We start from the raw sequence: 27,416 nt of genomic DNA on the forward strand, positions 1-27,416 counted from the left end.
ATTTATTTGTGACATTTCCTGGAAACCCACGATACCAATGGGAACATCCTCAGACACCCATGGGGGAAAGCTGTGCCAGCTATCTTTTTCATCGTGGTGTTTGGTTTTCTTTATGAAAGTTCTTTTTTTTTTCTCTCTCTCTCTCTCATCAACCACTATTGTAAGTAAATCTTAGAACCGGGATGTTCTGGAGGGAGAAACTTTCTCGCACAGTTTATTGATCAATATAGTGGTAGGAAATGTGCTTTTATCCTTTTTTTAGCTATCAAAACATCAGAAAAGCCTCTTGGTAGAATTTTCAATGAAAAGAGCGTTAAAGGCAAAGTAATAATATTGCTGAAACATTTGTTTTAAATTCGAGTTACTCTCTGATTCATCTTAGTTCTTTTGTCTGTTTTCCCCAGAGATCATGTAATTTATTACAACTCCTCCAGAAGGAGATTTCCATAGGTAAAAGAAAGGTCTAAGGTAATTCTGGGCATTTGAGTGTAGCCTGTTGTAAGAGTGGATGAACACAATGCCACAATGATTAGATTTATTTGATTACTTCAGTGTCGAAACGGGTGAAGCCAGAGGTTTGGATCAAAGTCTTGCTTAACTGGATTGACCAGTTACTTGAGTCAAAATGTAAGAATTGGTTTTCTCTGCAAGGCACAACCGAAGTAATATGCAATTGCCTGTTAATTTGATATTCTTGGGTATTTTTTATGGCCTGATCACCTATCTTAATGCTCAAAGGTCCACTTAAATGGCAGTAAAAATAACCCAAGTGGTTTCTGAAAGCTTAGGTTTCCATCCAAGCAGAATGAGTCTTTAAGATGCCAGCACATTTGAATGTTATTTCAGCATATTATAACAAATAATGGGACAAATAATGCTGTGGGACAAAATGCATTCACTTGATTATATAGATTGTAAAATATTTGGTATAAAACTATTTCTTTCCAACATGAGGCTGTTTGTCGCCTATAGTGTGGTAATCTCTACTAAAGTGCCCCACTGAAGTCTATTTTCTTGAGTTCAGCTTACGCAGGATTTTCATGTTTAGGGGATTCCTTTGACTCCTCACCTCTGCCATTAATTCTTTTATATAGCTTCTGCAGGGAAGATGGGTAGCCAGGCACATAACTTTGTTCGTGAACATTCCTAAATGGAAGGTATAAATTGACACTGGCCTTGGAGATTGGGAACCCGAGTTGTCTCTAGTCATGAGTAATTTGTTTCATATCCCCTTCCGTGACCAGGCTAATTACACTCCTCCCTCCCTCCATGAGCATAATTAGTTCCAAACTTTTTGCAGGTGAGAAGTAGCCAGTACAAAGTTCCTTCAAGCCTGATTAATGGGTGCACTGCGGTGTTTTGTTTGTTTGTTTGTTTTAATCAATGGCAGTAAGCTCAGGCATCAGTGGTAATATTGATAGGATGTGTTTGCAGTCCCACAGTATGGATAACTGTATGCGAAACTTCCTCAGGCAGTGTGAGACGTGCTATCATCGGCCACATCAGCACCAGGCCATTTCACCAGGTGCTCAGAAACAGGCCAAGGTTACCTCAAGTGGGAGCACCAATCACAATCAGTTGGGAGTTAATCTTGAGCCAAAAAAAGGGGAAAATGTTTGTTGGTGGGGAGAGGAGAGGATAAAGCACCAGTTTGATGTGAGAACATGGATTTATGAAGCACACCAGAGACCGTCACCAAACTGGAAGAATCCAGAGCATGAAGGAAGAATATGACATCTTCTGCCATAGAGTAGACTGCCACCTGGCTTCTGCCTCATATAATGTAGCCTAACTGGGTGTAAGCTCAGGGCATGTGAAAGAAGTCTCATAGAGCAGTTCTAAGAGGCATTATGTGTGTGTTCTTAACTATTTTATGACTTGCAAATATATTGGCACCTAATTACAATAATAATAATAATTCATTAAGCGTGTGCTAATGGAAAAGCATTGTTCTTGGTGATTGCATTCATTCATTCACCAAATATTTATTTAGTGCATTTTATGTGCTGGGCACCCTTTTAACCCTGACCTCATAACCTTATGAAGCAGTTTTCAGACAGTGCTACAGCCAATCTTATATAGTCATAAAATAGCCCTTGGACTATCATTGATCCTTTTACGTTGAGGAGACTGATGTTTGCGGTATATGTTACATGTCACATTGGATTGCACGTATTGAAAGAGTGAACCAGCCCTGCAGCAGACTTAGGAGATAGGCACTGTTACTGTCCCTGCTTTACAGGAGAGGGAACCAAGACACAGAGAACATTTGCCAAAGATCACACAGCTAAGGTCTCTTGCACTTAGTGACAGAGCTGGGATTCAAATGCAGGTCATCTAATTCCAGAACCAAGTTTTTTAAATCTAATATTACATTGCCTCTCGAATTTGATGCCTAATGGAATTTTTAAAATTAGTTTAGAGGATTTTAAGTAATGGAAGGGCCTGATTAGGAGGCAGTTTTCAGATAACACTCTAGCTAGTCTATAACATATTCATGGAAGAGTTGTCCTTTAGAATAGTTTTGATTCTATTATTTGTGGTCCTTCAGGCTTTTTAATGTACTATTCATTGAAATGGTGATCCACTTCTACTTGCTAGATATTGGAAATTGGCTTATTCATTGTCTCATTTGATTTTCTTTGCTGGCCAAATTTGTAGCTTATTTCTGATTTGTATGGAAAGAATGGCGGGATTAATTGACTTCCTCCCATTAATTAAAACAGTGGTCTGAGTATAGTGCCTGAGAATTCCAAAAATGGAAACTTCAGGGGCTGGTAGTGGGGATGGTTTCTTTTCTGAGCTGAGGGACTCTGCCACTGTTTCCTGTTTCCCTAGCCTACACGTAGGGCCTGGCGCTTTTCGAAGCCAGTCACTCCTTTTGAGCTTGTAAACATTTTCACTTTGGGGTGGCATAAATGGAAAATCAAATTCTTGGGAAATCATAACCAAAGGGAGTATTTCATCTCCTGCTCTTTGATAAAAGCTACATTTTTGAAGACCTATGCTTTGGCATACATACATACATGTATTTTTTGTAAGAAAATTATAAAAGAACTTCAAAAATCACAGACATTTATGAGAACTGCTTTTCTTCGGTATGGACAAAAGGCTAGATTTTAAACATTAAACGTTTTCTATAAAAGCTATTTTGTCAAGAGACAATTGAGTTATTTTCATAGAAAGCAAAAATGTATTATACGATCAATGCCTTAAATAAACAAAGTGGAGTTAATATTGATTCTGTATCATTATATATATTTTTAATTAACTAAAGGGCCCAGGGGAGGAAAGCTCATTTTCTTTAATGTCTTGATAAAGGAAATGACTAAAGTTTTTTTTTTTTCCTCATCGTACTGCTCAGAAGTAGTGTAGGTTTCCAGCAGTAACTTTAAAATAAGGTATTCTGTAAAGGTGTTGTTAAGTATTTCACTTGTCAAAGAGGCTGTTACAAATGTAAAAAATTTTAGACTATTTGTATATATTATAGATGAGACTCTCTTGGGTATGTACAAAATGTGACATAATCTTAGCTTTTCATTTAGGCTGTCTCTGAGACGCATCTAGAGATTAATGGACTAAGATAGTGGAATATTCAAAAAATGGCAGATGACAGAATTTTTCATGAGATCACAGTATCTGCACCAAATTTCCCCACATACGCACTGTGGAAATGCTATATATTATGAAAGCTAATTAGGTAGAAGGAAAAACATTCGGAGAAGTCACAGAATTTTGTATCCTTTTGTATTTTTATGACCCAAGAGTGGTCCAGAGTTTATTCCTGATGGACAGTTTTCAAAAACTTGCCGAGGGAATGGGAAAGTAGAACTGATTATGTCAGGATTTGTCTTCAAAGTGCCAAACATGAGAAAAACATTTCAGATTCTGACCTCTCTCTAGATGCTGCCATGTCTTAAGCTCTTTGGGTCCTGGAAGACGCAAATCTCTAGTGTGCTGCTGTTGATTCACATCTGGATTTAAATAACTCTCTGCAAGATGCTAATAAAATATATACTTTGTCTTAGATAGTGAAGAGAAATAAAAATCAAAGGCATTTGTACTAAATCTTTGTTAGATGATCCTAAGTAGTAATGAAGTACTGTCATACCCCAGAGTAACCATGAAACCCTTGCTATACCCATCTTCTTGGTTTACACATAACATTTGACATTGGTGTTTTACAGAAGGCTGAAGAGAACGCAGAGGGAGGAGAGTCTGCCCTGGGACCAGATGGAGAGGTAAGGGAGTTTGGACCCATCTCTACTGTCTTCTGCTGAATGAGTCCCTGCCGTACTTTGTAGCACCGGTCTCTGTGTATACTAATTTTATTTTTACTCAGCTATTCATTTTTAAGTAAAAACAGTACATTAGCATAGTAGGAAATTAGAATAGTATAAAAGGGATACACTGAGAAGTAATCCCCTTCCATCTCAGACTGGCAATCAACTGATGTTAAGCTTCTTGTGTACCATTCCAGAATTTTCTATGCACATATAAGCATATGTTTATGAATACATAGAATGTGTAAAACTCTTAAGTGATTCTGTAATTACATTTTCCCAGTAAATGATACTGAAGCATAAAATATGAACCAGTTTCCTTAGTTTATTACTAATTTGGAATTATAAAACTCCCTAAGCCAAACAATTTACATATTTGGTTACCTTATTTTTTGACATTTCTGTAGGCTTACAATATAGCTTCTATTTGTAGATTCATCAGCATATTCCTAAATTTTATTTCCTAGTATTTCCAATATTCTCCAGAATCATGAGAATACAATTATTTATTTATTGGATTTTATTTTCTTCTCTGAAAACTCAAAGTTCTCTGCCCGTGGTTCACGTGAGGAGGCACACCCCCAGAGCAGGATGGGAAGCGAGTTTGTTTCCAGCCGCCTTCTCCTCTCACAGATTCTGATAAAGCTGCTTGGAGGATTGGGGTGGGCGGAGGGTTGCCTCTTCCCATTCTAGAATCACTGTGCGTGCGAGACATATTGTGAATTGAACAGCCCGGATGCAGAAAAAAGGCTGAAACCACTATTCTATGCAGAAACCTCTTGAACAATAAACGTTGCTTAACCACTATAATCCATCACAAGGAGAGAAAGGATCGGGATAAATGTCTAATGTGTAAGAAACTCTCAGTGGGCTGTTATGGGGGAAGAATACTGTATATTAGAGCACTTAGAAACGGCTCTAATTTGTAAGAGCCCAGCCTCACCTGAGCACGCCTCACGCGGCTCTGTCATTAACCAGCACACAGGGAACGATTTAACGTGTTAGTGCGACTGTGCGCTGCTCTCTGATTATCTCTTGGGAGAATTAGCTACTGATCTTGGGCTGATGACATACACCTTTTTTTTTTCTTTTAATCTTAACACATGTGTGTTCTGTTTGCCGAAGTTGGCAAAGTGGACATCTTGCTCAGTTTGTTTTGAAGTACTGTTCTTATTACACTCTGCTGTGCTCTTTCAGTGCTTTTGCCAAAGTTCTAATTCCGGCTACCGTGCTTCCCAGTTTTCTTTGAGGCATGACATAAGCAATAAAACAAGCTGTATGATAATAGTTCAAGATAATGGAATATGATTTTTCCAAGAGAGATGATAGCAAACGGTAGATTTCCTTCTGTGTTGCGTGAATGTATAGATGACCTTTTACATTAATGAGGAAGAAATGTCATCTTGCATGCAAAGTAATGGTATTCACAACCCTTGCTTTAGCACACATAAAAGAAAAAAAAAGACTATCTGGAGTAAGCCTTTTCTTTTTTTAAAGGTTATTTTTGTGGATAATCGCTAATATATTGTTTCTTATTCTGACAGTGCTTTTTTGAGGAAGAAGTGGGGCAGAACCAATTTTTTTTTTGGTCATTTCCTATAAGATATAGAAGATAACCTATAGTATACTGTTTTCCTATCATTTTTATTTAACTCCAATTAAGAATAATTTAGGAAAAATTCTTTGGAATAAATGAATTGTCTAAACATTGGATTTTATTACTTTTAAGGAGATAGATAACTTGGATTAGTCACAAATCAAGCATTTCCAAACAAACCTCTTGCCTGATGGTCTGCTCCCAGAAGTACAGTCACCCTGTAATCAGTAGCATTCATTTGCATAGGATTACTCCATTTTCAGGCCTTTTAAAACAATTTGTTCTCTGAAGTGGGTTAAACAGAGCCTCTGCGATTTCATTTATTGTCTTAATTCTCTGAGCAAGCCATTTTTCATTGAGAGTCTAATAATGAACTTCACCTCCATCTTGGTCTGTTCACCAGGTTTCACAAATCAGAGCTTTTTGCTTTGTCACACTCCCATGTTCCCATGGTTGGGCTGGATACCTGGTGGTTTGGTTTTGATAAAAGCTCTGGAGAAGCCAAACCAGCCACTAATGAGATGACGCAAGTTACAGTACCTTTGCCTTTTCCCGTTTGCAGTAGTCATTATCTGGGAGGTATTTTTGAGGGGCTGGGGGTTCTAAGTTGCAAACGACAAAAATCAACTCTGCCTGATTTAAATAAGAAGAGAATGTACTCATAGGATATTGGGTAATTCATCAGATCTTCAGGAAGACTGGAGACCTTGACTGGAGGCTACACCCAGTATTTCACTGTACAACTGGTCAGTGTGGATGTGGCTGACACTGGAAGTAGGCAGGAGCTTGGCATGGCCAATACCACGGCACTGGCACTGCTGCCAGCATGGTCTGTCCTCCCACCAGTGTGTCTGTTGGTCCCTGCTTCCTTGAACTTCTAGCTCCTGGTTCAGAGCCTCAGTGAGTACATATGGTCGGTGGAGCTGAGGTCTTATGCTGATGCCTTAGCTGCAAGAGAGGCTGGTCTTTTCAGTTTCTTAATAGGAGGTGGCCTTGCATTTTCCACCAAGACTCACTAGGTGGTGAAACTTCCAATCACGGAAGAAGGTTTCAGATGCTGGGTAGCCTATAGGCTGAGACACAATCCAGCACAGAATTGGGAGAATGTCTTAACATCAAGCGGTGATGTGTTTTTTTCTCCTTTCTAGCCAATAGATGAGAGCAGTCAGATGAGTGACCTTCCTGTCAAGGTGACTCACACAGAAACTGGCAAGGTCCTGTTCGGACCAGAAGCACCCAAAGCAAGTCAGCTGGACGCCTGGTTGGAAATGAATCCTGGGTAGGGCATTAAAGCAGAAATTATTGGTGTTCTTTGGCATTTTAGATTTTTATTGTCCTTGTAAAATCTTGAAACTAAAACAGCATTTAGATTTTTGTGGTCCTTGTAAAATCTTGGACCTAAATCGACACAGCCTTTGCTGAAATGGTTAAAGTTATTACCTGCGTTTGTCATTTGTACATAGAATGTGCTAGTTAAGTTGTGCATGTATATATTGTTTTGTAATTTAAAGGACTGAGCCCCTCTTCTTCCCCACTCCTTTTCCTGTAGTTATGAAGTGGCCCCTAGATCCGACAGCGAAGAGAGTGATTCTGATTATGAGGAAGAGGTATGTATGTATCTCTGTTTGGAGTCTATTGGTTGGAAAGTTCATGGGGGAGGCCCCTGTGTCCTTCTATCACTGCCTCCTCCAGTGTTGGCCTTCAGGTGACGACTGGGACTGAGGGTTTGTCACAGCTTTGATGGCCCATGCTTAGTGGTATAGTGACTTCTTGGAGGCTCCTGGCCAGTGGGGAAACCTGACGAATTCTAAGTTTATTTGGAACCAAGAAAAGAGAAGCTGGCATTAAATCGGAGATGGTGGAAAGAAAGATCTTTTGAGGACAATTGAAGATGGATTACTTTGGGAAAGGCAATCCCAGGACTCCAAGTGGTTCATACTGAGAGTTAGCTACCTAAAAATTTCTGCAGTCCTTTAGGCCTTTGAGTCCATTTGAAGTTTTAAGTCTGGAAACTTGGACAAAAAGGGCCACATGGCCTTGGTTTAATGAATTTATTGATCCTCTTGGTTTCTCTTTAAATGTGATCCTGTTTAAATTCCTTGATATACTTGTTACTCAAAGAGAAGCACATTTCTCAGTCTCTTGGAAGGAATATTGAATATATCTAGAACCTGAAATGGTAATCTTGGATACTTTTAATAGAAATTAAGGAATAATAAAGGTGTTTTTTAGGTTAACTGTGAAATGCTTAATAATTACCAATAGAAGGATTAAAAGAAGATTTTTACCTCCTTTATTAGTTGCTAGTACATAGTCATTAAATCTGAGGCTTACCGGTATAGAGGAATCTTGGTTCCAAGAGTGCCATGGTGTAGATGCCATGGACCAGGCAAAGCAGCCTGACTGATAATAGCTCACCAGAATTTTAAGACATTTGTTATTTTCTTCTATTTTCTGGACCTATATTTTCTAAATTAATCTACCATGAACACTTACTGCCTTTGTAAAGAGGAAAAATAATAAAAGTTATGTTTAAAAAAAGCACACCATTAAAAAAGAAGTACTTTGGGGAGCATGTTATTTTTTTTTTACAGGCTACTCTTTCTCTGAGATACATGAAGGTTACAAAATCCATTTTTAAAATGTTTCCTGTTTACTTGGATGAATGGGCCCATAAACGATCAGTTGGAAGAACCTTCTCTTTGAATAGGAGAGTCAGGGAGGGACAGGGACGAGACGATCTAGGCAGCTTAACACGTAGATGCCAACCTGAGAGTGACAAGTGCAGACAGCTCTAGACAGCCAGGAATAGAATGAACTCTGACCTGGGGGTCTGGAGATCCCGGTCCTTGTCTCATGTCTGCTGCTGATGTGGGAGGTAAAGTCCCCTCTCAGCACCTCATTCCTCACCTGGAAGGTGAAGGAGCTGTGCTGATCCTCAGCTCGCCGCCTGCGTCTCAGTCATCTGTTATCATAGGTCTGAGTTTCAGCATTAATAGCATCTCAGTTCATATTTTTCCATTCAAGAGTTATGGGGAAGCATTATTCTCTTTAAAGCTAATCTTAAAGGAAAGTGTACTAGATTATCTTTCAACATCAGTGGTTAGCAGTGGACATAATGAATACTTAGTGAAGTTTTCAAACAGATCAGCAGAACATAGCACACAGTCGAGAAGTGGGGAGGTAATGAATCCTTTGGCAAGTTACTGATAGTTTTAATCTAAATATTCAGAAGTGTGTGATGTGAAGTAGCCCCAGAAAGCAGTGTGTTTACAGGCTCCACTCCCTCTGTGTAAACACATGTGGGACCATCAAAGGCTCATGGGCGTTATCAGAGAGAGCATTTTTATGAGAGAGAGGATGCTAAGATCTCTAAAATCTGGCTTTGTAGAGAAGGCTAGAGAATGTCACTAAGTGAGAGCAGATATATTCTAGAGGACTCTGACAACCAAACAATGATACATATTCATCTTTCTGGCATGATTTTCACATATTTATTCTTGAGAGCAAGAGTTCTAGGGGACCCTCCCAGGGTTCCTGTCGTTCTCTCACTGAGCGATTGAAACAGCAATGGAAAGGTGTATTGCCTGCTTTAAGTAAGTGTTAAATTTACTTCCTCCCTTCATTGTGTTTGCTCTGTTTGTGAATTTGAATACTATTTAATCTCTTTTCAGAAAATGCCGGTTAATAGCAATTCCCGTAGTAAAATGGAATCTCCCCCGTATCTTTGTTCCTTCCCCAGGATGAGGAAGAAGAGTCCAGTCGCCAAGAAACCGAAGAGAAAATACTTCTGGATCCAAACAGTGAAGAAGTTTCTGAGAAGGATGCTAAGCAGATCATTGAGTGCGTATCTCTCAGGGTTCTCCCTGGCAAATGCATTGCGTGAGGATTACGCCGTACGGATTTTCTTTTAGAGAATTTGGTTTAAGGAAGGAGGCTGACTTCATGCCCACACTCCACTCGAGACGATGCCATCAGAGGTCACCACTGAGCTCCCGGCCCCCGTGCCCGAGGGCTTCGGGTTGATCCTCTCCTTCCTTCTGTCCTCTTCTCCATCCTGAATCCCCACCTCCAGGTCGGGCTCACTCCTGGGCTTCCCATCTTCAGTTCAGTCCCAAATTGAACCGATTAAACTTGCCCCTCTAGCTGGCTCCATCGCTGCCTTTCCTATCTCCCTTAACGGCATCAACATTCACCCGGAAACCTAAGTGAGAAACGTCGTTGCTTCCTCTGTCCTTGTTGCCATAGCCGTTCAGCCACCAGCTCCCGCCCAGACTACCAGACACCTTTGGAACCCGTCCCCTTGCCCATTCTGACTGCCTGGCTCCCCTCCTCCCTCCCTTCGTCCTCTGTAGCAGTGGTCTACACAGTTCTTTGCTTGTACAACTCTAATAATAAAAGAAAATTGTTGTGAAACAATATGCAAAATAGAACATTTTAAACTAATGAGTTTTTTTAAAAAAAAACTAGAAATAGACATTCTAATATTTTCTCCTTTTATTGCAGGGCTGTGTGACCCACTTTAGGAACCTTTGTTTTATCAGTCTGCCTCTCCTCCTCCACTGAAGGTTTTAAGAACCCGTCGGTGGCTCCTCATTTTCCTGTAGAATAAAACACTAGTTTTTTAATAAGGCACAGAAAGTGGATGACTACCTTTCCTCCTTCCTGTCTCTTCAATGTCATGTTTGGTCCTCTCTCACCTGTCTTTCAAGCTTTAGATGGTGTTCTATGGATAGGATTTATCTTTGTGTCCTGAGAACGTAGGACAGCTTCTCCAGCAAAGTGTTAGCCTACAGGTATACGATCCTTAGCCAGCCCTGGTGGTCTAGTGGTTAAAATTTGATGATGTCACTGCCAGGGCCCGGGTTCATTTCCCAGTCGGAGAACCACACCACCCATCTGTCGCTTGTCATATTGTAGCGGCTGCATGTTGCTGTGCTGCTGAAAGCTATGCCACCGTATTTCAGATACCAGCAGGATCACCCATGGTGGACAGGTTGCAGCAGAACTTCCAGACTAACACAGACTAGGAAGAAGGACCTAGCCACCCACTTCCCAAAAATTGCCCATGAAAACCAGCTCTGCTCCACACACGGTCACTGGGAGTCAGAATCGACTCAACAGCACTAACAGCAAATACAGTTCATGCTTATATTAGTCATCTGAGGTCAAGCGGGCCTGCATTCAAATTCTGACTCCATTGCTTCTATGTGACCTAGGCAAATTAATTGACCTCTCTGAGCCTGAAGTGCTCCACATGTATAAAATGGGGATGATAATAGTAATGTTTACTTTACTTACTTTCTGTGAGGATTACAGATAATCTATTTTAACTGCAAGGCATGAAGTAGGTGATGAGCAAGCCATACCTATTGCAGCTATTTTAGGCTCTCCATTCATGCACCAAATTATCTGTGCCTGACTCTCCACCTTCTCTGTCTCAGGACAGCCAAGCAAGACGTGGATGATGAATACAGCATGCAGTACAGTGCCAGGGGCTCCCAGTCCTACTACACCGTGGCTCACGCCATCTCTGAGAGGGTGGAGAAGCAGTCTGCCCTGCTCATCAATGGCACCCTGAAGCATTATCAGGTAATTGGCGTGGTTTGTGTTTTCTTGGCAAGTCACAGTCTTTTACCTAATTTTGATTGGAGTATGTCATGCACTTGTTGATTGCTTAAGAGGTTTGATGAAGGGGAGGCATTTTTAGGTCACATTGCTTGTAATATTGACCTTCCCTCCATTGTGCCTGTAATTCTGCTTTTACAGCTCTTCTGTTTCACCGTCTTGACTAGGGCATCTCCGCTTTCTGTCTTATGGTTTTGGGTTGAATTGTATTGTAAGAAGTCCTGGCTTAACGCTTGGAACTGTTTCATTGTGGATCTCTTTAAAATGGAAAACCCAGCCACGTTACATGAGTTTAGGGAACATCCATGCCTCATCTTGAAGTAAATGAAGTATTCATCCAAAAATTTCAGTGGTGGCTCTAGTTTAATGCTGTGGATTCAGCCACCTAGGAGTCACTATCTACAATGTTTATGCTTTTTTTCAAAGGCGTGATAAAGTAGCGAGCATCTATGCTTTGGTGAAAACTAGGCTGTAAATATAACAGACGTTTTGTTTGACCTGTCTGGAATGAGGTCGGCTCCCACCTTCTACCTCCTTCTGCCTTACAGTATTTCACAAAGTGTGTTCCTTGGAACATTTGTCCCATGAGATGTCCCTTAAAAGGAAAAAGAAAAATAGGTTCTGTGGTCAGATAAATTTGGGAAATACTCTCGACAGTAACTAGGATTACCATGCAAATTACTGTACAATTTACTATTCCAGCTTTAGATACTTATGAGAGTGAGTAGGGACCCTTGTTATTGATAGTAGGCATAGCTCAGGACTATCTCAAGCCAGCCAGACGTGTGGGCCCCCTAGCAGTGGCCTCTCTAGGTGATCCATGCTGTACGTCAGCACATTCATGACTCTGCAAATATAAATGTGTAACCCACAATTGCACATCAGTGTCCTGATGTTAAAGTTAAATAACTTTAACTTTGTATTTCCCAAATTTCTTTGGCCACCAAGCCTTATTTTCATATATCACCTATTAACAATCTGTAAAACTAGTGTCTTTTAGAATATACTTAGGAAGTGTATGCTTTAGGCCAACAGTTCTCAAAACTTTTTGGACTCGAGTCTCCTCTCTCTTAAAACTTGGCACTGTATTTGCTGCCCTTGCATGGGGCTAAAGGACACAAGCACAACTGCTGTAGTACTGCCTTGATGTGTGTTAAAGTGCCAGCCATTTTTACACACTGTTGCTTTTGCATCATCAGTGCTAACGTCAACACAATATAAAAGCCAAATAAGGCCTTAGTGTTTTTGTGAAAATCGTTTTGACCTTGTGGATCTCAAAAGGTCTTGGGGACCCTCAGACGTCCCTTGAGAACCACTGCTCTGTAGTAAGGTCACCATCCTACTTTGATGAGGTTCAGAGTGGTTTCATCTTATTTGGCCTAGCTGACAGAGATGTTAAGTCATAGTTTGTTTCAATAAACTTTTGTAAGTCTATACAGGGAAGATCCATTTTTTGGATTATTCGTAAATAACTTAATGCCACATTGATTTCCTCCTGCCATCCAACACCTTTGTAAGCAATCTTCATCACTGCCTTTTCAAACCCATCTCCTCCTGCTCCCACATATGAATTGTATGCCTCTCTCCTTCTACTGGGCTGCTGTAGGTTCCCTGGACGTGCCTTACTCGTGCCCCTTCTGGGTTTTGCCTCATAAATTTCCTTCTTCCTTGACTCTGACCACCTATATCTGCCTGATGAGATTCTTTCCGTTTCTCACAAACCAGTTCAAACTGGCTCAAAGCCTTCCTGGATCACTCTGTACATGAGTAAGCTTTCTATCTTCTTGCTCCTGGAGAAGTTTTTATATCATTAATAGTTATTTAACCTTGACATAGCTGAGGCCTTCCTGCTGCTTCCGGGAAAGCCACATAAGCTTATGTCGGTAGCCAACTCCTCCCATTCCACAGTCCAGGAAAGTCCAAATCACTTTCCACAATTTTTGTGAATTCCTAGTCTCCTCGGCTGCCAGTTTCTGCTTCTGTTTTCTCTGGGATTAACACAGATGCAAAATTCAGCCCCTTTGCCGATTTTCATTTAAAAGAAATTCGCTAGCACTGGATGTCCAACTGTTTCTAGCATTTAGTTGACTGTCTTAAAGGTCCTGGTGGTCTTTGGGTCATGATGTGAGCATGCAGCTCCTCCTACCCACCGCTTATGGTTCCCAGTCATTTCCTTGCTTCCCCTCGCTGTCTTTTGCCTACTCTTTCAGCGGCTCTGCCCCTTTCTTTCCTTATCCCTTGGTGGTGTTGGCATTTTGCAAAACCCTTTAGGATGACTTGGAGTTGTGCATGGTACAGAGGACTCCAAGTGGCTTATGAAAGTATTTCTTCAAACCATTGCAGTGCTCTCCCTAAGAAGAACTCTGGTGAATACAATTTTGTATGTATGGCATGGCACTGTCAGCTACCTCTTGGCACATGTGTACATGTGAGTGGCTTATTTTCTCCTCTTTGACTGCAAGCTTCTGAAGGGAGGCATGCGTCTTACACACCTAGGTATCCGTCTATTATAGCTCCTTGCACAGCCCTTTGCACAGAATAATCATTTAATGTATATTTCAAATAAATAAATCACTCACTTGGTTGTTACATAGAACAAATTAAAATTAACATTTCCCGAAGCATAACTTCATTAGCAAGATAAATTGACTTTAGCTAATATATATATATTAATATATATTGATCCTACCATTTAAACCCAGCACCAGTGGTAGGATGGTGGAAGGGAATTGGTGGTTGGGAGAGGGAGGTTTAACAATTTTGTATTTTCACCCATCCTTTCTTGTACTTAGCACGGGGAATCCAAGGCTGCGTCTCTGGTGCAGTTGCTTTTGTGCTTTAAAAATTTGTTGACCATGTTTCCAGGCCATCAGCTGCCGGTGTGCTGCCCTTGGGGAGCGCCCACGGTGCAAAATTTCCATGTGCTGCCTGGGAAGTTTCCCTCCACCAGGAAATGACTCCTGTGGGCCCCGCAGCGTGCCCCTGGTTCCCTGGTCCCCCCGCTTCCTCACTGAGGGGATCCCACCCTGGGGGGAGGCTCTTCATCACCACCAAGGCTGTTTCGAATATTCTGTGATCTGCACGCCAAACCCATCTTCTGGTTCGTCAGTCTTGAATCCTCATATCGCCTTTTTGTTCGTGGAGTGGTTGGAATGGGTTTGGGTTTGGGTTTTCTTCATTTGTAATAATTCTAGAATGTCATATACTGTGAAATGCTAAGTAGGGATGAGCAGCAAAGCTGCTTAAATCCCCCCAGTGTGCTGCAGCCCATCGTTTCTAAATCTGATTAACACTCAGCACCTGCCAAGCAGCAGGGACGATTACAGGCTCGTATTTTAAATTCTTTTTTGTGTTGGTGCTTCCTCCACTTTCCTGCTGTGGGGAATCCAACATATAGCGCAGAGGAGTTAAGAAGTCACAGCCTCACTTGAGTTGTATTAGTATTAATTACCTGTGCAGATCTTGGATAATTGAAGCAATTACTCTTCATTTCAGCTCCAGGGCCTGGAATGGATGGTTTCCCTGTATAATAACAATTTGAACGGAATCTTAGCTGATGAAATGGGGCTAGGAAAGACCATACAGACCATTGCACTCATCACTTATCTGATGGAGCACAAAAGACTCAATGGCCCCTATCTCATCATTGTTCCCCTTTCGTAAGTAAAGTCATTTATTCCGCAGTTATCTTTCCGTGCGTTGTAGATTGCCCTATTAGTAGCTTGTCCTTGTTTTTCATTTAAGGCAGAACTGTAGCATATAGTGGGATTACTAAAAGCATGTAATCTGGACTTCAGTTTTCATTCCCCACCCTTTCCCCTCTCCCTGCCCCCACCCCCAGGCTTTTTGATTGGCTGTTAAACATGAGATGAAATGATTTTCTCAGCCATTAGTGTTGTGTCTACACAGCCTGCACATTGCACAGTGGGTCTTATTTGTCATCACTCCTTAAGTGGCTCACGAAGGAGGAAGGTCTTGATTTTTTTTTTTTAAGATTTCTTTGATTTTTCCTTGTTCCATTTCCAAAAGGTTACATATATTCAAAAGATTATAGATTCTTAAGTCTTCCTTTATTGTATCGTTTAAAGCAGAACCTAAGTCAAAATCCTAACTCTGAATTTTGCATTGAACTGCCCTCAGGATGTACAATTTGTTTTCAGTGGTTTTGCTGCTTCATAAGGATGGTCTGTGCTCGTGCGTGGTCCTTTGTCTGTCTGTAGCGGATGCTCCTGAGCGAAGGCACACCTGTTCACACTGCCCTTGCTGGAGTGTGGTGTCTCTGGCTGTGGCTGTTAGGTTGTAGATTTACTCACTAAAAGCTTCTTATAGATCCTGGCGCTAATACAAACTCGGACCTCAAGAAAAAGCAAGGATTCCGTTTTAGTATTTTCTTCACATTTTGTCTAAAAGAGAACTATTTGCAGACCTTTTAATCTCTAGCTGAATCCATAGTATTTAGACATCCATTGCATTTTATCTACGTTTTGAATATATATTTTGCTTTTTAGCTATATTTTGCATGTTCTGACATATATTAGGGTGACACTTCCAGGAATTTTACCAAAAAACATTCAATATTTCTTCCCCTGCTCCCTCTTGACAGATTTATTTAATGTTTTCATGTGCTTTTGTAATTTCTTTTTCCTAACTCAACTTTTCTCTGAACTTAGATGGCTGTTTCTATAGACTCCCCAAATCACCCTGGCAATTGCTGTTTTTCAATGCCATATTAAAATTTAAGGGTTTTTTGCCCTCTGTATTTATGCATTCTTTAACTTTTTTCCTAGGAGACTTTTTATGACCCCACAACCAAACTTGTCATAGTTTGTAGCAGCTTATTTTTTAACTTATCTCTTATTTCCACACCTTTAAAATAAATGTGTAGTTGAGATATTTTATATTCTCCATCTTTTTTCAAGGTGAGGCCTAAGAATGAATAAGAATACCTTTTTTAACCACTGACTTTTATACAAATGTCTTTTATTCTGTATGTTTTTGTTGTTGTTCTGTAGGACGCTATCAAACTGGACATATGAATTTGACAAATGGGCTCCTTCTGTGGTGAAAATTTCTTACAAGGTTTGGAATGCTGTATTTATATATAAATGTGGGAAAGGAAAAAATAGGCCCTCTTTTCTTCATTCCATATGCACATCTGTGAACTGTATTTGGTTGTAAAGTTTTGTCATGTACATCATGTACTAAACAGTGAGAGTTAATCATCCCAAGAAGATTACTGTAATAAACCATAATTACTTTCAGACAGTGAAATGCAGAAGAAAATTGTTAATTATCATATTGCGAGGTTTCTGATGAGAGTAATACAAATGACAAATATCGCACATTCTGCGGGCTGCCGACTGGCTCACTGTTGGCTGCTGCCAGGCCCACTGTTCCTGCAAAGTTAGGCAATTACCCAGGGCCTGGGCTGCCTGCTGTACGCTGCTGTAGAAATGGAGCCTTTCAGCAGAGCAGCGGGTTCTCTGCTACCTCGAGGTCGCCATAATTTCCTTTTCTCTCTCTCCCCTCCTTCAGTTTTCAGTGGGGAAGTCTCTCTATAAGGGTCTGAAAAGTATCCAGATGTGTGCGATTTCGCCAACCATTTTCTTCATGGATAATGGATCCGTATGTGATAATGCATATACATGCACTCTTCAGCCCCGTGTCTGGGCTCCATTAAGGTGTGAATAGTGGGAAATAATGCACACATACTTCCATTGAGTAATATACATCTTTTTTTCTTTCCATGCAGGGCACCCCTGCCATGCGTCGCTCCCTTGTCCCCCAGCTCCGGAGTGGCAAATTCAACGTCCTCCTGACTACTTACGAGTACATTATAAAAGACAAGCACATTCTTGCAAAGGTATGTTAAAAAAAGTTCTTTTATCTCTAATTCTGGACCATCGAGCTGGAGTGTAAAGTATTCCCCAAATTATACTCACTAGGTATAATTTGATCGCTAGATGGCTTGTCTTTCTTTCTCTCTTTTTATTTTTTTTAAAAATGAGATATATTTTGGTCATGGGTTTTAATTTTATTCATGCTAGTTTTTTTGTGGGTTTTTTTTTTTTGGTGTATGTCATTGATCCTGGGACTCTTACCTATCCTCTCACAGTTAATGAGTTTACCTCTCTTGAAAAACTCACCTGGGCTCCTTCTGCAACTCTTCGTCTCTCCAATAGCCCTGAACGTGATTGTGGAAGAAATCATTGTTTTTGTTGCCCTGGGTTATTGTCAGCGGTGCAACTTCATTCCTCTTGTGGCTTTGTCTCTGCAAAGACGAGCGGGCAGCCCTCCACATGGCCGTCTCCGTATGCAATTTATCCGAGCTGCAGCTCTTCTGTCATCCTTATTTTAGGTTTTTCCTGGTAAAATAATGGGCTCTTATTGTTCGCTTTACTCTGGGCTGTTTCTGTGCCTATTTATTTGGAGCTGGGAAAGATGATTTTTCTACCTGCAACCTGCATGTTTCCTAAGTTGTATGTCCTAAGTTGTCCTTTAGCTGTGAAATGGAAATTTTTTCCCCATTTATGTCATCTTGCCTCCTCATATATTCATGTAGAATGATGCAAGTAGTTTCTTTCATGGAGCAAATATGAAAACTTAATTTTTTTTTTCCTTTGGTAATTTCTTTTACCCTGTGGTGTGTTGAAAGCACTATAATCTGAAACTAAGTTGTGCCCAGAATTGAACAGAATCCATGTTTCTGGGATTTGTTCTGTCTCTGCATTAAACCTTTGCTCTGGGAACTGAGAGTTCCCTTCATGGCATCATAGGAAGTAACATCAAGGAAATGTGTTCCCAGGGGAAGTTTCATCATTAAGGTGGCACTGGCAGCAATGCTGTGTTCCTCATACTTGGAGATGAATTTGGCAGTGTCAAAAATGACGTGTTTTCAGTATTACTATGGGAATGCATGTGTATGTTTGAGATCCTTTAAGAAAACTCAGATCATGTCTGCTGCATATGTATTTCAAAACTCGTCGGAGACGCCTGGTAATGAGATGTATTGCTTTGATTTGTTACTGGAGAGATGAAGATATAGAAAGGGGTAGTAATTATCTTCCAAGTGGAAGACCTCATTCATAGTCGGCGCGATAGCAAAATCTAAGGCCTCTGATTCCTTATTATTTCATAAGCTAAATTAGGCAGGAAAGTAGATTTACAAGATTTGTTTCAATACATTTTATCTTCTGGCCTCTTTTGATGCTATTGGTAAGTTTGGGACTTTAATTATTCCTAAACACTTTTCTTAGAGGTGGTGGAGGAAGGAAAAAAGACAAGACTCTGGTATTTTACCTGAATATTGCAGACTAACTAATGATTTCATGCCTTTTCCCTGACTTTACTGGTGCTTTGAGTGAAGAAGGCAAGGACTATATAGAACACTCAGCTCGTCTCCGTCCTCTCTAGGAGCTCTGCAGCAGGATCCGGGGACATCTGAGCACCAGATGCTTTTCTTGGCCATTGCCACTGTTTTGTAGGGAATGAATAGGCTTAGTGGAACATTCCTCATTGTTCTCACTTTAAGACACTGAGAACAATGACCTGGAAGAGGGCTGAAGGGTAATGTATGAGAGGAAGGGGACTCCGTGTGGACTTAGGAAGAAAGATGGTGTTATTTGGTCATTCTTAACTTTTGAAGTGATAGTCATGCTGGGGGAGTATATTGTGTTTAGTTCTGAAGTTTTGGCATAAATAGAGGAATGATGTTATAGTATTGCCTTCTCTCCCAGTGAGTATAGCCTTTCATTTTAGATATCTTAAAGCAGGGGACTAGACCTGGCGGGTGAGGACCTGGCAGGTAAAGAAATACACATGAACTGAGAGAGTCCAGGTTGCCACATCTTCTGATTTTTTAAAAGAAGCTGGATGTCTAGATTTTTATGTGAAATATTCCAACTTTTAAATGTTAGCAACTAGTTTAAATTAAAAACAAAACATTGTGGGGCTGGCCCCGTGGCCGAGTGGTTAAGCTCGCGCGCTCTGCTGCAGGCAGCCCAGTGTTTCGTTAGTTCGAATCCTGGGCGCGGACATGGCACTGCTCATCAGACCACACTGAGGCAGCATCCCACATGCCACAACTAGAAGAACGAACAACGAAGAATACACAACTATGTACCGGGGGGGCTTTGGGGAGAAAAAGGAAAAAATAAAATCTTTAAAAAAAAAAACAAAAAAAAAACATTGAGCCAAACCCTAAAGGTAGTGGTCAGCCGATGTAATAGAAAAGAAGGCATGAAGCCAAGAGTCTCTCAACTATAGGTACCTGCTAATGCCTCTTGGAAAAATCGGCCATTAATTTCTGCTTCAAGTGGAGAGCTATATTCTGTACTTACTATGTGCAGAGGTAGCATGACCATTAAATCTGAGATAGCTATCATAGCATTAATAGAAGGAGTATTGGCTGGGGAGACACAGGATCTGGTCCTGGCCCAACGATTTCATTCTGGGCCCAAATTTCCCTCTTGATGAAAGAGTGACTTGTAATCCTATGGGCCCCTAAGGAACACTGTTGCTTTAACATTCCATTATTACATGATATATTATGTGATCTCTCAGGTATGGGAATAGACTGTGTGTTGAGATTCTTTTATCCTAAGGAATATCACGCCGTATTATGCACCAAGTGTGGGTTCTTTGCTTTTCCACATCACCCCTTGCCTGTTGGAAATCGTTGGACTTTGCCTTGCTCACCACGTGTTGGTCCTTCCTCTTGGGTGACAGATCCGGTGGAAATACATGATAGTGGACGAAGGCCACCGGATGAAGAATCACCACTGCAAGCTGACTCAGGTCCTCAACACTCACTACGTGGCCCCCAGGAGGATCCTCTTGACTGGGACCCCACTGCAGAATAAGCTCCCGGAGCTCTGGGCCCTCCTCAACTTCCTCCTCCCCACAATTTTTAAGAGCTGCAGCACGTTCGAACAGTGGTTTAATGCTCCGTTTGCCATGACTGGAGAAAGGGTACTGGTGTAACTTTTGTTTTTTCTACTGCGTGACAATGAAATGAAATGAAAGGACCTAAAGCTGAGACCTAGAGGGCCGCAGAAAACCCACACGGTGCTTTACAGTGTTGCTTACTTTATGAAGCTTGTCATGGATGGATATGTTCTCATTCCAGGGTTATTTCCCCATCCTAATCAAATGGGTCTAGTGATGGGTCTAGGATCCTAGGATCTAGGATCTAGATGGATCTAGGATCTAAGGCATCCTAAATCCTTTGTCTTTCACCAACCTGTTAACCAGGCCACCAGACAATGTTCCTGACGGGTGGAGTGCTATGGGCCACAGGGAGGATGAATGTAGATATCTTTGTTGAATCAATTTAACCAGATCAGTTCAATCAACTGAATACAAACCTTAAAACAAGTATTTCCTTGTTACAAATTTAGGTTTCCCTTTAAACTATTTCCACATAAAGAGTTTGTGTGTTTACACTAATTTTCTGTACACATTTTTGTAGATTTTAGTGTGAGCCTCAGTTTTGTGTGTACATCACTACTCCTCAAATCCTGGAGTAGCCATTTTCAAATTTCTTATTATCATCCCTTCCACTACGTAGCTTCTCTCATAGCTCATTTACGAAAGGGAGACATGGGCCATTGCAAGAAAAGAAATGGGTACCTGTCCTTTTGATTAGTGGTTTCTTAAGTATAAAAATAAAAAGTCACTTAGAATCCTTTAGGGAAATTTATGTTGGAACTATTTGGCCGTTTAATTTTGAGATACGTTATAGGTACATTTGCCTTTTGTCAGTAATTAATTGGCTTGCCCATTTGCAGAAAGTAATGTCAATCAACTCTGCCCCCTAGAGGTCAATAGAGGAAGGTGAAAGAGAAAGCAGAGGATGTCTAAGAATGACTAAACTTGGAACAAGATCAGGGCAGAGAGTAGGAAGAGTAAGATAGAGGGGCTTAGAAACCCACCAATATAAACGAGAGCTGCTCTCGTTCTTCTTTTCATGTTCAAGTCTTGTTCCCTTGGTGTGTTTCTGCATCCGAAACAATCAAAGTTAAGAGCCTAACTTAATGCTTCAACTTTAAGTAAGCACATTAACTACTGCCCCTTTATTCGTGTTCTGACTCAGTCTTTAGTCAGCCTTTATTGCAATCATATCCCATAAAATTCTGAACCGTTAACACTGCTGATCTAAAACTCGTGGCTCTGGGCCCTCTTTCACAGAGCTCAGCATTAAGACAAAGACGTCCATTTAGAGACCGTTTTATTACCAGCTAGTAGACAGGTGGGAAGAGAATTCTGAGGTGTACATGACGGGTATAAACCTGGCCTTGAAGCACATAAAATTTCAATCGTATATTGAAATGAATAACAAACGTAACATAAAGCGTTATTACATGAAGCATCCTTTAAAAAAATCAAATTCATCTAAGTTTCTCTTATAGGTGGACTTAAATGAAGAAGAAACCATATTGATCATCAGGCGTCTGCATAAGGTGTTGAGGCCATTTTTACTGAGGAGACTGAAGAAAGAAGTTGAATCCCAGCTTCCAGAAAAAGTATGTTGCAAATTCAAAAGTTGTGGTTTCTTCCTCTGCCAATATATTTGAAGTACGTCCTTTAATGCTTCAATATATTGAAGATCGAATATCTGAAATTGTGTTTCTCAAACAGCAGGCTTGTATTTTAGTTACAGGTATCTTGGAAATATCTTAAAGTACTTTTTTGGTTTGATAGAAGTGAGAGGATTTAGTGTAGAGAGAAAAGGGAAATTTTAGCATTTTCAGCCTGGTTTCCAAAAGCTTTGGGACAGATTTTATAAAATTACCAGATTCATTGAGTCTCATCACATTTTAACTTTAACTCACATTAACTTAACATTACATTTTAACTTAGTTTTTTTTTCCTTAAGTTCCTAACTTCATTGAGTTCACTCTTGCAGGCGCCACTGAAATGTTCTGTTTGGGAGACAAAGAAGGATATGAGATTGGGACTAGTATCATTATCAAAGGGCATAGTAAACATTTGCCAGGTTTCCCGGAAATTTATTTAATATTTGTTGCTTGTGATGTCACTGTTCTGATAGTGAATAAAGTATAGAGTTCCTGCAAATTAGACACATCATCTAATTATTCTTAGACATGGTTTTTGTCGTGCACCATAAAGATTAAGTTCCTGTGAACATTTTAAGCAAATATTTTTCAGATTGGTTTTTGGACACTACCTTTTCAGTGCCCTAGAATGTCTTTTCAACCCTTACCTCCACATATTTTGGTTGGATTTAGGTATTAATTTAGTATGTTTCTGATCCTATTTTGGAACCACAAACATTTGAGTTTTAAGTTTTATTATCTTACAGATAGATTGTTTGGCATTGTATGCTATTTGTTGCATGAGATATTTTGATTTGAGTTTTCTCTTTGGATGAGCCAATTCTGAAATGTGTATTTGGTATCATTGTGTTTTTCTGTGTAATAACTCTATTTTTTGGACAGATTGGTTCATCCTGTTCATTTTTAAGTGGGAGTTGGCAAGATGGTGTACAAAGTTGATCACTTTGCTAAGAGAGAATTTTGTTCCCTAATCCCCTATTCATTAACAATTGGAAAAAAATTAAAAATAAACATGGTTCTTATACCATGCTTATCCCAGCAAAAGCCTAAATATTTAAGTATTTTATTTTGCTAGTGAATACATCTTGGAGATTGAATGCTGTTGCTATTTCTTTGACGTCCTGTGGACTTGGCTTCTTTGGGTAACCCCCTTTCTATTCAATATGGACCTTAGTTGCTGAATAGATCAAATGGGAATGGGTACAGTGGACATGTGGGTACAGTGGACAGTAGCCTTGAACTACTTCCCAACATACTGTTACTGAGATCCCACAAGTTGTAAAAATGGAACGTTAAAGATTTTGATTTGTCCCACACTTCCTTTTGTTTCTTTACAAGAGTTATAAAAGGTAATTAACTGAAGTCCTTCATTTATTCATTCCATAAAACCTCCTAATTCTTGTTTACTTATTTCCAGGACTGGCTAAGATAGATAGGTTTTTAGAAACACATTACAAGTTGAAAGTATGCCCCGTTTTAAGAAATTCCATTATATAAAAATCCAAACTTTTGCAGCACGAGGATTGTGGGGTGATCAGTTATATCACAAAGGAATTCTTTGCTTTACTAAAATATTTATTTCCCAGTTCTTTCTACAAGAGAGCTTCCTGAGTATTGATAAATTTTAAAAAATTAAGATTAGATTTTCAAGAGCATGTTTCCTTCAGAAAGTACACTTCAACTCTTTAATACGCACAGTATTATATTTGAGGTGTGTTAAATACCCTGTACAGTAGCCCCCCTTGTCCATGGTTTCAGTTACCCACAGTCAACCGTTGTCTGAAAATGTTAAATAGAAAATTCCAGAAATAAACATTCATAAGTTTTAAGTTGCACACCTTTCTGAGTAGCGTGATGAAATCTTACGCCATCCTGCCTACGTCCAGAATCATCCCTTTGTCCAGCATATCCACACTGTATACGCTACCCACCCATTAATCACTTAGTAGGCGCCTTGGTCATCAGATCAACTGTTGTGGTGTCACAGGGCATGTGTTCAAGTAACCCTTATTTTACTTCATAATGGCCCCAAAGTCCAAGAGTAGTGACGCTGGCAATTTGGATATGCCAAAGAGAAGTTATTGTTGTTAATCTCTTACTGTGCCTAATTTATGAATTAAACGTTATCATAGGTATGTATGTATAGGAAAAAACATTATAAAGAGGGTTTGGTACTATCTGTGTTTTCGGGCATCCACTGGGGGTCTTGGAACGTATCCCCCGCGGATAAAAGGGATTACTATATGTGATATGTTATCTGTGGATAGACTCCTTTTTCCTGGAGGCAACTCAGTGGAGTGGAAATCCTGGGCTCTGCCCGTCACAGTGGACATGGGTCCCACTGCATTCACTGTCTCTTACTAACTATGTGAACTTGGCAGGTCAGTTAGCCCAGAGGGTCTCAATGTTCTCATCAGTGAGCTGGAGAGTAAATAATGCCTACTTCCTAGAATTGTTGAGCGGATCAAATGAATGTAGTACTCCTAATACTTTGCCTGGCACGTGGTAAGCGCTCAACTAGCGACAGCTGCTACTACCACATTCCTTATTTTCTATTCATGTTGCTGTTTCTGTTATTAATAAAGAGTCCCACTTTCCTGTTCACTTCAACTTTTTTGTCACTATTCTCGTCCTTGCACTTTTCGTCACCCTTCCCCAGCTCTGTCCTCATAAACCTTTCAAGGTCCCTTAGGGGAACAAATCATTTTGCATGTGTATGTGGCCCTTGTTGACTTGGTTTGGCCAGTATTCATTCTCTACTTTTTCTGCCTTGTCAGGATTTTTTTACCTGCGGAAAATTGGCCATTTAAGTGTCATCCTTCAGAGTAAGGAGCTTTCTTTGGCCACCATCTGCTTATAGCCACACATAACAACGTGTATGTCTTTCTCAGCCTGTATAAAGAATCTAGAAAGGAATTATTGCTGATGTTAGGAAAAGGCTAAATATTTCATAGTAGTAATTCTCTAAAATTTTAATGAAAAAGAATCAGTTAGGGAAGTGGTTTTCCATTTTATTTTTTAATTTACATATAATAAAATTCACTTGTTTTCTTGTAGAATACTGTGAGTTTTGACAAATGCATAGTTATGTTACCCACATGCATAATCAAAATACAGAACAATTCTACCTCCAGTTTTCCCCAGAAATTCCCTAGTGCTGTCACTTTTAAATCAAACCCTGCCTCTACCGTTAACCTCACGCAACCACAAATCTGTTCATCATCCCTATGGCTTTGCCTTTTGCGGAATGTCTTATGAATGGAATCAGACAGTATGTCTCATCAGACCTCTTACACTGGGTTTCTTTCACTCAGTCTAATGTATTTGAGATACATCCGAGTTGTTGCATGTATTAGTAGCTGGTTCATTTTATTGTGGAATAGTATTCTACTAGATGGATGCACCGTAGTTTGCTTATCCATTTAGTTGAGGGACATTGGGTTGTTTCTAGTTTTTGACGATTATGGAGAAATCTGCTGTAAACATTCGTGCATAGGTTTTTGTGTGAACATCGGTTTTCATTTCACTTAAGTAAATAGGAATGGGATTGCTTGGTCATATGGTAAACGAGTCCACAACGTTGTAAGAATCTTCTGAATTATTTTCTAAACTCCCTGAACCATTTTGTAGTCCCATCAGCCGTGAATGAGCATTTCATTTCCTCCATATTCTCCTCAATCCTTGGCATTGTCAGTTTTTAACATTGTTAGCCATTTCAATAGTTGGGTACTGGTGTCCTGTAACTTGAGTTTGCATTTCTCTAACGTCTAATGACGGTAGGCATCTTTTCATGAGCTTATCTGGCATCCGTCTGTCTTCTTTGATGACGCAGTGCTCAAATCTTTTGCCTATATTTTTGGGATTGTTTCTTGTCCTATTTTTGAGTTTTAAGATAGTTTGTATTTTTAAGAGTTTTTCTGTCAGCCTGGCACCAGTAGTTCTGTTCAGTACAGCTGGGGTGATCTCAGGAATCTGCACGTCCTCGAATGAAACTAAAGCAGGCATCTAAGGGCCACAGTTGGTAAATGCAGCTCTACTTCATAGAAAAATTTGTTTTAATGAATGAGTATTTAATAAAAATTATTTTTAATCAATGAGTATTTAATAATTCAATGCATCTAGAGAAATGCCTACTGAGCAAGGGAAATGTACTGTCCTCACCTCCCCCAGGGCCACCACCAAGCTCCTGGCATAAAGTCCATTCCTGATACTCAGGAAGGAATGGCAATTCATAGAAAAGGGATTACGTAAAACCTAACGTAAGCTACGTAAAAACAGATTTTTCGATTTAGCTCCCATTTGAGGTTGTCTGTGCTCACTCTCCTTTGTTAATTCATATAATCAAGAACCAACTGTACTTTGGCAATTGGCTGTATATATCTTGATGTCTAAATATGCTAAAATATGTATACAATGTCTGAGATTAACTAGAGGTTGGCCTACCTAAAATCGATCCTGATTTTGATATAATCTGTGTAAAACAACAACAGAGCTTTGTTTTGATGGGCAACTGTGTATACTCATTGTATAAAAATTTGGAATGCTTGATATAATTAATCATTACTTTGTTCCTCTCTCTTGCCATAGATTCCAGAGCCTGAGACTTCCATAACTTTAACCTTATTGTTTGGAAATCTCAATTCACAAAGTGGTAATATATCCAACACAGTAGTCTCAGGTGTATTGTTGCAATAATACATCCTTTTGGAGGGAAATTATAAGTGAAGAATAGTTCTCAGGCAGAAACCTATGAACAAAGCTTGAATACTTCTACAGAGTTATAGGGAGGAGAGTCTGGGCCAATATAATCACCCGATTTGGCTCCTTGAAGGGACCAGTTTGATCATTCACTAACATAGGAATTCTTAGGAGATAATTATCATGTACACGAGGTGGTCGTCACCTCAGTTTCACATATAATTTGAACACAGATAGGCCCAGTGGCTCTCGTAAGCCTGACGTTGGAAGAATCATCGCTACTGAAGAGTCAGAGATTTCATTTCCTGCAGCACCAGCACATTTTGAGGAACCTTCAAATCCATGCTCTAATCAGGTGCCATCACAGTTTTTAGGGGTGAACTCAGACTCAACAGAGTTTAAGATGCTGTGATTGTGATAGAAACCCCTCTTGCCTCGTCATTGTCAGTCTGCATGTCTCTTAGAATTGTTGGTCTGTCATTTTCTTCATACATAGCTCTGATTGCTTGCTCTGTGCCCTGCACTGCACTCAGGCCAGGGTGGGAGGTGTGGGAGCTATGCCAGAAATAGGAGGCGTGGTGTGAGAGGTCCACAGCCTTGCTGTGAAGATAAAGTTTATGTACTCTGAACAAT

General features: G+C 40.1%; 1 protein-coding gene across 6 annotated transcripts in view; it reads left to right on the forward strand.

Annotated features, from left to right (window-relative positions):
- The window catches only part of SMARCA2 (SWI/SNF related BAF chromatin remodeling complex subunit ATPase 2), a 166,772-nt gene that overhangs the window by 47,860 nt on the left and 91,496 nt on the right, over nt 1-27,416 (forward strand). For all 6 annotated transcript variants that reach the window (XM_070590087.1, XM_070590092.1, XM_070590089.1 and 3 more), the window contains exons 10-19: nt 4,188-4,241; nt 7,029-7,159; nt 7,430-7,487; nt 9,623-9,723; nt 11,325-11,472; nt 15,004-15,167; nt 16,521-16,587; nt 17,261-17,371; nt 20,236-20,478; nt 21,918-22,031. In XM_070590087.1, the coding sequence (XP_070446188.1) occupies nt 4,188-4,241; nt 7,029-7,159; nt 7,430-7,487; nt 9,623-9,723; nt 11,325-11,472; nt 15,004-15,167; nt 16,521-16,587; nt 17,261-17,371; nt 20,236-20,478; nt 21,918-22,031 (1,191 nt within the window). The remainder of the gene's footprint in view (nt 1-4,187; nt 4,242-7,028; nt 7,160-7,429; nt 7,488-9,622; nt 9,724-11,324; nt 11,473-15,003; nt 15,168-16,520; nt 16,588-17,260; nt 17,372-20,235; nt 20,479-21,917; nt 22,032-27,416) is intronic.

Source organism: Equus przewalskii, chromosome 22 (genome assembly GCF_037783145.1).
Source record: "Equus przewalskii isolate Varuska chromosome 22, EquPr2, whole genome shotgun sequence".
Classification (NCBI taxonomy): domain Eukaryota; kingdom Metazoa; phylum Chordata; class Mammalia; order Perissodactyla; family Equidae; genus Equus; species Equus przewalskii.